The sequence below is a fragment of the Erinaceus europaeus genome, chromosome 1, assembly GCF_950295315.1.
Source record: "Erinaceus europaeus chromosome 1, mEriEur2.1, whole genome shotgun sequence".
NCBI classification, from domain to species: Eukaryota; Metazoa; Chordata; class Mammalia; order Eulipotyphla; family Erinaceidae; genus Erinaceus; species Erinaceus europaeus.
The window spans coordinates 50,969,723-50,982,308 of NC_080162.1; the positions used below are offsets into that span (position 1 = coordinate 50,969,723).

The following is a 12,586-nucleotide window of genomic DNA, read 5'->3' on the forward strand; positions in this document are numbered from 1 at the left end:
GGGGTGGTTGTCAGTTTTAAGGAATTAGTATGTGAAAACCAGAATTATACTCAAACTTGTTCATTTATTCCTTCATTTTGTAGTATCTTTCATTGCCATGAATGGGAGTAATCTTTAAAGTGCCATTACCTTCCAAAATACAGGCATATAAAATACTGTACCATTCTGGTTAATGAAGAGCCAAATAACATTCAATGAAGTTATACATAATGAATTGTTACATTAGGACTCATCTTATTTAAAATCATTTACTCTGGTTTGGGTCTCCCTGCCCTCCCAGTAAAGAAATTTAGATGTAGGTAATGGTAAGTTTTCCCAGGAAGTATAGTAAAGGAGATAAATGAGTCAGGGAGGAGGAAAGCCAGAAAAGGGTGTGTTGATGACCTGGGTAGTTGGTACCATGAGGAGTGAAGAAACTGAGGTGTTGACCCCTAACCTCTTAGTTCTCAGTACTGAGGCCATTTCTGGAAGTATTAACGCCTCAACACGTCAGACCTTCCATGCACTCTGGCCTAGCTCACCTCCTAGCCAGGTGGTACCCTCAAGAAGAGAGGTATATGGGTGACACAGAGGGCTCTGAGTATTTGCTGTCAGGACCTAACTTGGAGAACTTTGGGGGCAGATGCACTGACAGAGAAACACTTGCCTGGGGTGACCCTGACCTAAAACAAATCATCACTGGAGTCTGGAGATGAGAGCCGTTACAGCTTGTGCCCACTCAGTGAAGGAGTAGACCAGAGGGGACTTAGCTAAGTGAGACTAATATGAAAGGCACTGAACACCCCACCCCCATTATTTTTGCATGCCTAAGAGGGTTTTTTGTAAACAATAGGGAATTAGAAAATAAAATTAGCTTGCACGATTTCAGATGGGAACAGATGCATGGTTGCTTGATTTTTTTTTTGTTTTGTTTTAATTCCCACAAAAACCTCAAGCAGAGTTAATAATGTATGAAAATTAGGTACCATGTGTGCACTTTGCTTTGTAATGTTTTTATTAAACAGCCAGTTGATTTAAAAATAACACAACATGACAATTGACATAATGGCAGGCTCTGCAGTGTGCATGGAAACATCCTCTTTGAGTGTTCTGTCAGGTTTTCCATTACAGAAGGACTTTTTAAAAATAAGCTTTCAGAATTATCATATAATATGAAATTATATCTAGTTACAATTTGATAAAGGAAATTGTCTAAGTTTAAATTCTAATTGCTTTAAAAAAATGACTAGTGAACTAGGAAATAAAAGTCTTTGGAAGTAGATTTCTACAGATTATTTAAAATTCCACAATAGATTCAGTCTTCTCAGACTTTTTCCAGTATTATTCGTTAATCAGAATTTGCTTTCTCACCTGAGGAAGATGAGTCCTGATATTGGGGCAGCTTGGGATGTTCCTACTCATGACCACAGAATGTGAGCTCAGATCTAAAGGGATGCAGAGGTCACATAGGCTCCTAAGCTGAATATGAGCCCCAGATCACATCAAATCGATGGGGTTTACAGTCAACAATATTTATACACTTTTCCCATATTTGGGAGCTACTCTCTTCCCTGATCCAGCTTTCTGGTCCTTTTTCCAGCCATGCCATCATCTCCCCAGACAATAACTTGAATCCACCTGCATATCAGATGTCAGACTCAGAAATAAATAAATAAATAAATAAATAAATAAATAAATAAAAAGAAAAAAATTTGCTTTCTTTTTATTCCCCTTCCTGCTACTCTGGCTTGTACATAATAGAATGAAATGATAGGCCATAGACGCAGTGGTTTCTAGTAGATCAAGATATGTCCCTGTTCTGAAGGCAAAATTATTCTATACACAATTGATACATGACCATTGGACTCATAGTTAAGAACTTCATGTCTTAGAGTTCGAGTATAGGTCTCTATATTCTCTGATGTCTGTTGAAGGTATCACAGCCCAGTAGGAAGAAAGATGCCTCTGTCTCTTCTGATAAATGCAATGGTTGTATCTCCAGTAGTGGTGCAAAGTTGCCTCCTAGTTTGTTTATAGCAGAGCATATTGAGATCAAAGAATGAGGGGACTTCTGGAATAGCATCAGCTGTGTTTTGCTTTCCCCGGTCAACTAGGAATAGCAAAGAGGAACGATCACCTGAGAATGCATCAAGATAAGACTAAGCTCACTTTAAGAACCAACCAAGCAAGGGCTACCAAGTTGAAGATGCTACTGTGACGCCAACCTGACTTCCTTGAGCAGACAACCATACCAATGTGTCCTGGAAACCCACCTCTCCAGAGCCCTTCCCCAATAGGGAAAGATAGAAATAGGCTGGGAGTATGGATTGACCTGCCAATGCCCATGTCCAGCTGAAAAACAATTACAGAAGCCAGACCTCTTACCTTCTGCATAATGATCTTGGGTCCATATTCCCAGAGGGTTAAAGAATAGGAAAGCTTCCAATGGAGTGAATGGGATACAGAACTCTGGTAGTGGGAATTGTATGTAATTGTACCTCTCTATCCTATAATCTTGTCAATCATTAAATCAATAAAATATATATTTAAAAACTAAAAAGTTAGTAATTTAATCTAACTCCAAGAAAGCCCACTGATGACTCAATATTTCTTTCTATTCTATAGAAAAATTTTAATATATTGCCTTTAAATTATATTCAACAAAATATATCATGTCAGCTTCTTTATATGCAGGGTGAGCAAATAACTATACAGGGCTCTTTAAACAGCTTTGACAGAACCTCACTGGTTATGTCTTTCTTTGAAGCATCCTATGATTGCCCAGCTGTGCCTCCTAACATCAGATGGGTCACAGGTGTGAGCCAGTGCCCTCACATTAACAATACCTTGTGGTATTTTAAAAAATAATTACAGAGGAGACATTTGATCTTTATGATTTGCACTGTAAGACTTTCTTGGAAACTTTGCAAGGGATTGGTTGGAATAGGACTTTTCCATCTACAGTATGACTATAAAAATTATGGTAACTGACTTAATGGCAGGATTTTTTTCCCCTTTGGTTGCTTCTTTGCTCTCTAATTAGTTTGTGCATGTATCTAGCCAGACAGAAGAATGTGTCAGGAAGTAACTGGCATTAAATTAACTCAAGGTCGGGGTTATACTTGGCATAACACTAACAAGAATAGAGACAGGGTTTACTCCCCAGGACCTGTGGTGAGCCCCAGAAACCCATGTCCAGGCGAGCATTTGTTGATTGGAGGCTTTATCAGGTGTCTGGAAAGCTGGCCCTCTTCCCAACTTGACTGCTGCCTGGATGTGATCTGAGGTGTGCTCTTTTTCAAGTGATATTACCTCTGTTGTGCTCAGAAGCAATCTGGGACTAGTAATATTTGATCTTGACCTCTTAAAATACTAACAGTGACAAATTGGTTGTCAAAATCTATGGGACCATTTACTTCTTGAGTGTGAAGACAGACTTTAAGGAGCTGAAATTAAAATTTCAGCTTATGTCCATGCACCCTTAGAGGGCTAAGATGTTAGTTTTAGTCAACTGTAGTTAGAGAGAGAGAGAGAGAGAGAGAGAGAGAAGAGAGAGAAAGGAAAGAAGGAAAAAAGGGAGGAAGGGAAGAAGAAAGGAAGGAAGGAAGGAAAGAAGGAAGAAAATATTTTGAATTGGTTTTCATGGACTTATGAGAACATGTGGATATATACAAGATCCTGTAATTTTTCATCATGTTGAAAGCAATTTGAAAACACTATCTCATTCTTAAGAATATATCTTCTTTGGAGCAGGCAGTGACATACTTGGTTAAGTGCATGCATTCCAGTGCACAAGGACTTAGGTTCAAGGCCCTTGTTCCCACCTTCAGGGGGAAAGCTTCATCAGTGGTAAAGCAGGGCTGAAAGTATCTCTCTGTCTCTTACTCTATCTTCACTTCCCCTCTCAATTCTTGTCTGTATCCAATAATAAATAAAATAAAAAATAAGTGAATTTTTAAAAAAGAGTGCATCTTCCTTTAGGACTTCCTGAATACTTCTTCTGTCCTAAAATGACTTACAAATAAATTAGTTTTCTTTTTTTAAAAAACTATTTTTTTCCTTTTTGTCTCTAGGGTTATCTCTGGGGCTTGGTGCCTGCACTACAAATCCACTGTTTCTGTGGCCATTTTTTTCTATTTTTTGGATATGACAGTGAGAAATTGAGAGGAGAGGGGAAGATAGAGAGGGAGAGAGAAAGACACTTACAGACCTTCTTCTCTGCTTGTGAGGGGAACCCAACCTCCCCGCCCCACAGATGGGGAGCTGGGGGCTCAAACCAGTAGTCCTTATGCTTTGTACTATGTGTACTTAACCCGGTGTACCACTGCCCGGTCTCCCAAAGAACTGAGTTGTTTAGAGCTCCTATGAAACTTCATCTAGCACCTAATGGTCTGGTAAATTTACGTGTGCCTAAGAGGTGCTGGCAAAGATTGTGGGTATATATCCATACCCATTTTTTCTAGTCTTGCCTTCTCTTCCTTTCTGAGTCACATCTATTACTTCCAAGTGTACTCCCCCCCCCCCCTTCTCCAGGTCCTTCTCCAGGAATTCAAATTCAGAGCCCTCTGGTCATCCTTCCCCAACATTATTCCCCTCTGGGAGTATGGACCAAATTCGATATGGGGTGCAGAAAGTGGAAGCTTTGGCTTCTATAATTGCTTCTCCACTGGATATGTGCATGGGCATGGACAGGTCAATCCACACCCTGTCCTGTTTTGATTTCTCCCTTGTCGTGTAGAGCTCTGGAGAGGTGAGGTTCAATATGCATTGGTGAAGTCATGTGCCCAGGGAGTTCAGGATGGAATCATAGTAGTATCTGCAACTTGGTGTCCAAAAGGCAGTAAGATATAAGGCAGGACAAAACATTTAATAAACAGGAATGAAAAAGTAAGGGTAGAACAGATAATAGGGATTTTAGGGTGAAAAGAAGCTAGGAAGTCTAACTATGGTGATTATAATAGAAGAGGAAGGGGGGCACAGAACCTGGTGGTGTGTTGTGGAGCTGTACTGTAATCTTATTATCACATCACTAATAAAATATTAAGTTTTAAAAAGTAGTGGGCAGGTCAGAATGATCCCCTCTTTATTTGGTGTCTCACATGTCTCAGAGTGTGTGCACATGCCCCACTGTCCTTTCAGTGCCCTGGCTAGTGCCTGGCCAAGTGAAGGCCTTTCACTTGCAGAGAAGCCAGTGGAGACCTGGAGGCTTAAGTGACCTGCCTAGAATCTGTTGCTTTTCCTTTAAGCTTCCCACTTAAATAGTTGTCACTTAAGTGACAACTATTCTCACCTAAGGCACATGTGCCTAACCTGTAGTCCCACCTTTTTCTCTCTAAAGCTGGTGAAGACCTGTTTAGTCACTCTATCAGAATGATTTACTTGGTTGCTGGGAAAGTCATGATTGTATCCATTTAGTTCTGCATTTATCCAGTGTTTTGTGTGTGCCATCAAGACAAATATACTAGTAAATTGAAGTCCTAAAACATACTGTTGGACGTGTATTGGCACTAGTTCTTTGTTGTTTTTGCCGGGCTGGCTTCACAGGCGGGTAACAGACGACCCAGGACTCATGGCTGGGTTGTTCGCAGTATCTCTTTATTCATGTAGGACGCAGCACAATTTATACCAAGCTAAGCTAAACTAAAAACTACAAACAATCTTGTCCTTATAACTATACTAGCCCAGTAGGGTGGGAACAGGATGGGATGCAGAGAGGGTGGAGAGAAAATTGACTGGTGAAAATCAGGGTATGACAAGGAGAGGGGGCAGAGCAGGTGAGAATTCTGTCACTGAACCACCAATGCCCTGGAGGGAGGGTGGTGCTTGTTAACAGCGGTTATGTAAATAGAATGAAGTGGTTATGTAAATTGAATAGTGTTAAGCAGGAGGGATTTAAACCAAATGAAACAGAAGGGGTTTTTAAAAGCATACCAACAGTTCTTCTTTAATTTGGCAAAGGGAAATAAGCCCCAAGGCCCCTGCATATTTTTTTTTAATTGCCGCCAGGGTTATCACTGGGGCTTGGGGCTGGCACTGCTCCTTACAGCTATTATTTTTTCCATTTTATTTTATTTCTACTTTATCTTTTGGATGGAAATTGATAAGAGAGGAGAAGATAGAGATAGAGGTATATAGGAAAGAAGGAAAAGAAAAGAAGAGAAAAGAAAAAGAAAAGATAGACACCTGTAGGTCTGTTTCACTGCTCAGGAAGTGTCCCCCTATAGGTGGGGAACTGGCCCTTGCACATGGTAATATGTGTGTTCAACAAGGTTTGTGACTGCTTAATATTGTTTTAAATCAGTGGATATAAGTGCAAAGTGCACAGACAGCCTAGTTGGTTGTATACTAGAACAGTGTGTGTGTGTGTGTGTGTGTGTGTGTGTGTGTATTTGGGTAGGGAGAAACTATACCAGCACTCTAAACTTCTGCTTTAAAATGGAGATTAATGGGATGATCTCACTCACAGGCAGAAGTTGAAAAACAAGATCACAAGAGAAAATTCAAGTAGAACCTGAACTGGAGTTGGTGTATTGCACCAAAGTAAAAGTCTCTGGGGTGGGTGGTTGGGGGTAGTTCAGGTCCTGGAAAAGGATGACAGAGGACCTAGTGGGGGTTGTACTGTTATGTGGAAAGCTGAGAAATGTTATGCATGTTCAAACTATTTTATTTGCCATCAAATGTAAAATATTAATCCCCCAATAAAGGAAAAAATAAAATGGAGATTATATTGCTTTTCATATAGTGTATACCAATTTCTTAGATCATGACCTTTCTTGTTTTAAGTAGGCTTACCATTTGTTTGTCTGGTGATCAGCCTGAAGATGCCAGGGGCTGTACTTGATTCTTTTCTTATGTCTCTAGAACCTAGAACAGGTTTATGGCATGAAGCTACTGCTCAGTAGCTATGTATTAAATGACATTAATAGATACAGTAAGAGAGAACATGTGATTCCCTTCAAAGATTACAGAGTTTAGTGCCAAGAGCTCTGAAGTTAGGTCCTTTGTCAATCACTCACATACTGCAAAGCCCAAGACAAGGTCCATAATATAGTGAAAATACATTTTTTCCATTTATTTCATTGTGCACATTATGAGATATTTAGGGTTGGATACAAGAGCTGCAAATGCTTTTTAGTCGTGTCCGTAAGGATTTGATGGCCTTCCCCAATAGGGCAACCAATTAATCGTGCTCAGCCTTGTGGGACCTTCCAGAAGCCTCTGTGTACCTCAAGATGTTTCTCCTCATTCATTGAGCTGCTTTTCTTCACCTGTGTATGTTTTCATTTCTTTAGAAGGAAAACCTGATTTTTCCTTGGCTCTCCCCTCATGTCCTCTTGACTATGAATTCTGTCAGATGTCCCTGTTACAGATAGCAGGGCCAGATTATGCTACTTCTGAAGGAGAAGGCTGCTTGTATTAGTAGGGACAGAGCTAGGAAGACAACTAAATAAGTGTACAGGCAGCCAACAGTGGCTTTTCCATGGAATGGGGTGAACAACACAATTGTTACTGAGTTACTAAGTGCACATGAGGACCTGCATGTTCACCAGGTTCAAGCCCAGACTGCATCATATCAGAGGAAGCTTTGGTACTGTGTTGTTTCCTTTCCCTTTCTGTCTTTGTCTCACTCTGTCTGAAAAAGTCGTTCCAAAGTGGTGATGGCAAGAAACAAACAAAAAGAACACATAGAATCACATAGGTCCAAGTAGAAATGCAAAGTGAATGTTTTTAGCATATAGATCCTGTTGTATTACATATCATATTCACATAACGTTTTTCAAAATACACATTTAAAAAGAAATTCTGCTTCCCCTCTCCAATGTAACTTAGACCTCCACCATACCCAATTGGCTTAAAATGCAGTTACTTCACTTGTTTTGCTGTCTAGTCCCTCAAGACATTTACGTTTGTAGGCCATACAGTAGAATCTTGTACTATCCACACTCCGTTAACTTATTCTGAGATTATGCAGTCAGCACACAGACATCTTAATTAAAAAGAAAATCTTTTATTTTCTCAGTGGATTTAATCATCTGTCAGAGGAAGTTTCTATCTGCATATTCTACTTTCCTCTTATCTTTCACCCCATATCTACCATGAAAAGTACAGACTGGCCAAATTGTGGTCAACAGACCACAGGTAGTGTCAATGTGTCCAGTGATGCCTTGAAGTTTGAATTTCTCTAAGGCAGTAGTGCTAGTATGGCTTGGACAGTGTCACCTTTGCAAAATATATTCATCAGTTGATTAACAAGCAAGTAAACCATCAAAAAGCCAAAAAATCCTTGATTCTGGTATTTTTGTGAAGCTTTTGTTGATAAGGTCTGTAGTTTTTTGTTTGTTTGGTTTTTGTTTTGTTATTTTGAACATGCATCCTCTGGTTAAGTTGACATATACAAAAATCCACGTGTAATACCAATTTCTTCCCCGCTTTTTTGTTTCAAATTTGTTGCCGGGCTTGTGTGGGGGTGCCTCTTCTCAGGTGCGGACTTTCTGGGTTGGAGAGAAAGGCAGCTGGGGCTGCTACTCACTCAGCAGCGCTAGAGAGATGACCCAGGAACTGAGCTGGTGGTGGCAAGGTGATTCAAAATCTTTATTCATTCAAGCGCCCAAGCTCTTAAAAGTCGGAAAACCGAAGTGGCAAGTCAGAAATGGAAGTGGCTTGTCAATACTATACATGGTTAGGAAAGGGGCGGAGAAAGGTAAAAGGACTGGGAAAGGTAGGAACTTCCTTAGCAACTGTTGCGAGGAGTTTAACTGGTAGGATTAATAATACCTTTTAGATAGGGAGGTTCTTGAGGGTAGAGAATGAATGTATTAAATGAGTAGAATGGGTGGGGAGATAGGGAGGAGACCTTAAGTCATTTGTTAGACAAAGCAGAACATTGATATATAGATAATAAGACAGTGGGCCATTGTATCAAGGAATGCAGGGTGAGGCAGGGAAGCTGGCTTAATGTTTTAAGGAGTGCCGAGCCTCTGGAGGCAAAAAATGCAAGGTCTCTGGAGACAGGGAGTAAGCTAACAGGGAGGCAAAAAACTGCCAAGCTCAACCTCAGAAAGAGAGTCTGACAGAGATTCGTTTCCTCAGTTCCCCATTTTTCAATAGAAAAAACCTCAACATGCTCAACCTGGTTCTCACAGTATTCCCAGCTGTTTGTTTTCTTTGAGAAATACAACTGCTTTCTTGCTGTAAGGTTTAAATTCCACATTTCAGTGGCACTGCAAATTCCAAGTTTTGTTAGGTTAGTTCACAGTGTTCTTACAGAGCTTTTTATGGAGCCATATGTGGTTGGGGTTGTTTTAAGATTTTAAAAATAGAAGAGAATTAGAATCACAAAGTTATAGGAACGAGGGCTATGCCTGTTGCTTAAATAATGATCACACTATTGTAATATTGATTCAGGGGGGAAGGGGATGGGACTGCTGTAGAAGGTCAAATTGCATTTCTGTAGTTTTGTGCTTTGTGTTAATGCCATCTGTGAATCAGTGCAGACTCAGATGGGCACCATGGGGACTGAGGAACCTTCAGGAAGCTGCTTTAATTGGGAGCTATTCCACCTTACCCTTCCGGAATCTGGCTTCTCAACAGTGATAAAGAGTAAAAAGTGAGTAACAGGTTGGCTCACACACACAGGCCTTTGTGTGTGATTGTTAGTGGGGACCACGGGAGGGCTTGTATTGTTTATGTTGCTGGTGACACTCACATTTTATATATTACTTAAGAGGGTAACCAAAATCGAGAGGATTCTAAAATAAAAAATGTTTTCTCATTATCTAACTTGAAACATATTTACGACTATATGTATTTATGAGAGTGTGTGTGTGTGTGTGTGTGTGTGTGTGTGTTTATTACACCAATGTATAAGCGTAGAGACTTTTGGCAGCAGAAAACATGTCACAGTTCTCTACAGAACACCGATTTCTAAATGTTTGGATTTTACGAACTAGGAATATAAAACAACGAAATTGGGGGCCTAGCATGTATTGCCAAGTTCATGTTTTCCAAGATCATTAAAAATGTTTAGGTGGGGTGGTGAATGTTAACTAGATTTATCCGGGTGATCATTTTTCAATATATACAAATATCAAATCATTATGCCATATGCCCAAAACTAATGTTTTTTTATTTTATTTGTTAAAATTTCTTTACTAGAGGATTAATGGTTTACAGTTGACAATAAAATACAATAGTTGGTACATGCATAACATTTCCCAGTTTTCCACATAACAGTTCAACCCCCACTAGATCCTTCTCTGCTATCATGTTCCAGGACCTAAACCCCCCACCCCCAAGTCTTTTACTTTGGTGTAGTACACCAAAAACTAATATAATGTTATATGTCAACTATATATCAAAATATTTTTAATTGGAGTAAACTCCACATAATATAAAATTTACCATTCTAACCTTTTTAAAGTGTAGATTTAGTTATGTCAAGTACATCCACGTTGTTGTTCTATACACAGTCCTTTTTGCAAATGAAAGAGTTAAGATATGGCCTCCACTCACTGTCTACATTATTTCATTAAACAAAAGCCTTTGAACACCAAAAGAAAAACAGAAAAGGCTGTTGTCATTTGAGGAGAGGAAATTCCCCCTCCCAGCTGTGGCAGAAAAGTATAGCAAGGAATTCTGTATAGCCAACATCCAGGTATACATATGCATGTATAGTTTTTTACATTTAAAATAGTTTAATTTAAAATAGTTTTAATATTGATTTATAGTATTAAACATACTAGGGTACAGTTTCATACCTGTGTCTGTACCCACACATTACACCCACTCCCAAAATGCCAGTGCTGTCACACCAAAGAGACCCTTCTGCCTATTTCCCCTCCCCATTCCTTCTAGTAACCACCAGTTTTCATGGAAATTAAGGGATAATTTGGTTAATGTTACATTTTTGCAAGTTTATTTGTTTTAGTTCTTTATATTCATATAAAAGTGAAGTCATCCAATAGTTGTCTTTCTCGTCTTTACTTATTTCATTTAGCATAATCACCTCCAGTTCCATCCATTTTGTCCTGAAAGACTTAATGTCATTTTTCTTTTTAATAACTGAATAGCTGTCTGTTGAATATATATCCCAGAGTTCTTTATCCAATTATCTGTTGATGAGCATTTACGTTGATTCCATATGTTGGCTACTGCAAATAATGCTGATATGGAAGGACATAGAGGTACACATATCCCTTCAAATTAGTGTTCTGGGGCTGGGCAATGGCATACCCCATTAAGCACACATACTACCATGTGAAAAGACCCAGATTTGACCCCCCCACACACCTGCAGGGAGTCTGCTTTAGGTCTGCAGGTGTCATTCTTTCTCCCTATTTCCCTAACCCGTCTCATTTTCTCTCTGTCCTGTCAAATTAAAAAACAAAACAAAACAAACAAAAAAAAAAAAGGAAGAAAGAAAAATGGATGTGGGAGCAGTGGATTTATAGTGTTGGCACCGAGTCATAACCCTGATGACAATTTAAACAACAACAACAAATTAGTGTCCTTGCACGACCCAGATTTAAAAAATGCTACCATTTTGTTATCTTTGTCTCAGATCATTCCTACTAAAAGTACCTATATGTGAACTGTTTTAGCAGGTCCTGGTGTGGGGAATAGCTATGCCAGAATGAACTCAGTTGTACCATTTTAAACACACCATTTAGTAGCTGACAATTTTTTTGCTTGTTGGTGAAGAAAGCTATGTGTTGGTTTACAATACAATTATGTTCTCCTTTATCAAAGAATTAATTAGTATGATAGTTGATTTGTGTAATCTCAGCTCATAACATTACATGAGAGCACTGGCAATTTAGTGTGTGTGGAAAATGAAATTCTATTACATATAGCCTTTTGAAACTTAATTTGGTTCACATGATTTTTAACAGCATCTGCATTGATACATGTAAGTCTGATTTACAGTATTCCTTTGCTTGACTATATACCATGTTATATTTGCCTGCCCTCCTTCCTTGGATTATTTCTAGTTTTTGCTAATACAAAAATCACACGACAGTTGTTTGTTTCTATTTTCACACGAATGGATATTTATTTAGTTGAATTATTTGGGAGGATAGTTGATGGGCCAAAGGTGAAGTGGTGGTTTCATTCACAAAATTTAATTAGTGTTTCAACCAAATAGTTGTTTAGTACAGCTTTTAAGGTGAACAAGGGAAAGGAAAGATAATATTATAAATAGTTAATACATTTGATTTTCATTTGGGGGAAGGGGAAGGGATGAGAGGGCATCGAGGACCCAATGAAAAGTGGTAGAGAAGGATCTAAATTGGTGGTGGGAGTGATGTATAGTATTGCAGAAGAAGGAAAAATTGTACCTGTGCAACAATGGTTTTAGAAATCAGTACTTGCATCACAAAACAATAAAAATAAGGAAGTTTGAATTTCTTGCAGCTGGGAGATAGTTCACCTCCTAGAGTACACATTTTACCACACATGAGGAGCTGGGTTTTTAACCCCTGGCCACCACATGGGAGCAGTATACACAGGGGACACTTCATTAGTGGGGGAGCAGTGCTGTGGTGTCCCTTCTCTCCATCTGCCTCTCACCCTCAACCTAGATAAAAAGAGAAGAAAATCTGCTGTG

At 39.2% G+C, this 12,586-nt stretch overlaps 1 protein-coding gene across 3 annotated transcripts in view; it reads left to right on the top strand.

The window, feature by feature from the left end:
• The window catches only part of DTD1 (D-aminoacyl-tRNA deacylase 1), a 161,308-nt gene that overhangs the window by 132,581 nt on the left and 16,141 nt on the right, over window positions 1–12,586 (top strand). Inside the window, exon 5 of one of the 3 annotated variants that reach the window (XM_060185934.1) lies at window positions 9,469–9,586. The exons of 1 other annotated variant lie outside the window; for it this stretch is intronic. In XM_060185934.1, coding sequence (XP_060041917.1) covers window positions 9,469–9,573 — 105 coding nt within the window. In that variant the 3' untranslated portion in view covers window positions 9,574–9,586. The remainder of the gene's footprint in view (window positions 1–9,468; window positions 9,587–12,586) is intronic. One more of the 3 variants, XM_060185920.1, reaches the window with a different exon arrangement.